General features: G+C 43.1%; 1 protein-coding gene across 1 annotated transcript in view; it reads right to left on the bottom strand.

Annotated features, from left to right (window-relative positions):
* Nucleotides 1-165: 165 nt before the first annotated feature.
* herc4 (HECT and RLD domain containing E3 ubiquitin protein ligase 4) overlaps nucleotides 166-1,725 on the bottom strand; it is a gene marked incomplete in the record, with an annotated part of 16,422 nt that continues 14,862 nt past the window's right edge. The window contains 2 exon segments of the mRNA XM_014005442.1: nucleotides 166-736; nucleotides 816-918. Of these exon segments, the coding sequence (XP_013860896.1) occupies nucleotides 528-736; nucleotides 816-918 (312 nt within the window).

The raw sequence follows: 1,725 nt of genomic DNA on the forward strand, positions 1-1,725 counted from the left end.
GATATTAGGTCATTCATTCAAATGATCTTTCCCCCCAGAAGGACCTGAAGGGGGTCACTGGACAGTGGGTGGTCTAGGTTTCTGTTCTGGACCTGATTCTGGTGTCTGATCGTCACCAAGGGATTTTTTTTTTAGACTAAACCCTGAGAATAATGTCCTCAAACCTCAGTTTCAGTGGCCGTATTTTATTTGATATTTTTTGAATTGTTTAAGGCTTACAGCCAGCAGAATCCAAACCGTCACAACCCAACTCCCCTGAAACAAACCAGTTCACATTGTGTGGATTTCAACACTTAATGAAGGTGTTTGATCAGAACTGTAGCACCGGTGCTGCAGACATTTCATCCTTTTTTTTACAGACATTAAATCATCATCCAGCAGAAACATCTGGACAAATATTGACTCTAAGCTTGGAAGGATCGTGTTATTACTGGTGTTTATCAGTAGTTTACTGCAGCTTGAATAGCAGGAAAAAAAAAAAACGGGTCTATGTTCAGTTCGTAGAAACGTTTGAATGTGGTCCTCCGTCAGGCCAGGTTAAAGCCTTGATTGTGATCTATCGCTTGTAAAAGTTTCTCGCGGAGCGTCTCCTTGCTCGTGTACTTGGGGAGGTCGAGCAGGTTGAAGCAGGTGTGGGCGACGGGCAGGTAGTCCTCGCCTCCGCCCGTGGGCTGGATCACCAGCTTCAGACTCTTCATGCCCAGGATCGGGATGCGGTCGCTTCCTGTGAGGAACACTGCGGACAGAAACAGAACAAATCCATCAATTGGTCCATGTTTTTTTGTGGGGGGGAACCCCAGTTTGTCCAGACTTACAGAGAAACTGTTTCTTCTTCTCCAGGGGGAGATCGTGGAACACCTCCCAGAAGAGCTTTATGGTTGGATGATCCGCCCAGTACACTCCTTTATACTCGGTTCCCTGCAGAGACCAAACCCAGCATCAACAACTGACAAAGTCACAAGTATCATCAGACTTTATTGTATATTTTATATTAAATAAGGAAAGATTCAGACGCTGTTCAGCCAATTAAAGCAGTTAAAGAACATCGTCTGGTTTATGACACACCAAGCCAATGGGTGGTGCTGTTACTCCAGTTAGATGGATTTTAATTAATATTTATTAAAACATTTTCATAATCAGGATTTCCATTCACTCCCAGTCAAGGTGGAGGGACAGTTTTCCCCAGAAAGAGGCGGAGCTTTGTGTAGAAGATAAGCACTGATTGGTTCATTGAGCTTTAAGAGATCTTCCATTGTTGTAATGTTAAACATTATTTGTTTATTAAACAATGAAAGCAAAACTAAAACTACTGTAGGCTGTTGAGTTGTAATAAATTAATAACCATGGATCCCGAGCGCTAACACCATGCATATGTATTAGTAATACAAATATGGCATTAGCTCCAGAGCTAATAATAGCTAATATTAGCTCGAGAGCTAATGCCAYAGCTAATTAGTTTTGGAGATAATGTCACATATACACTCACCGGCCACTTTATTAGGTACACCACGCTAGTAACGGGTTGGACCCCTTTTGCCTTCAGAACTGCCTCAATTCTTCGTGGCGTAGATTCAACAAGGTGCTGGAAGCATTCCTCAGAGATTTTGGTCCATATTGACATGATGGCATCACACAGTTGCCGCAGATTTGTCGGCAAATCAGGCTCAGTTTCTGAAATACTCAGACCAGCCCTTCTGGCACCAACAACCATGCCACGTTCAAAGG

Source organism: Austrofundulus limnaeus, unplaced genomic scaffold (genome assembly GCF_001266775.1).
Source record: "Austrofundulus limnaeus strain Quisiro unplaced genomic scaffold, Austrofundulus_limnaeus-1.0 Scaffold30, whole genome shotgun sequence".
Classification (NCBI taxonomy): domain Eukaryota; kingdom Metazoa; phylum Chordata; class Actinopteri; order Cyprinodontiformes; family Rivulidae; genus Austrofundulus; species Austrofundulus limnaeus.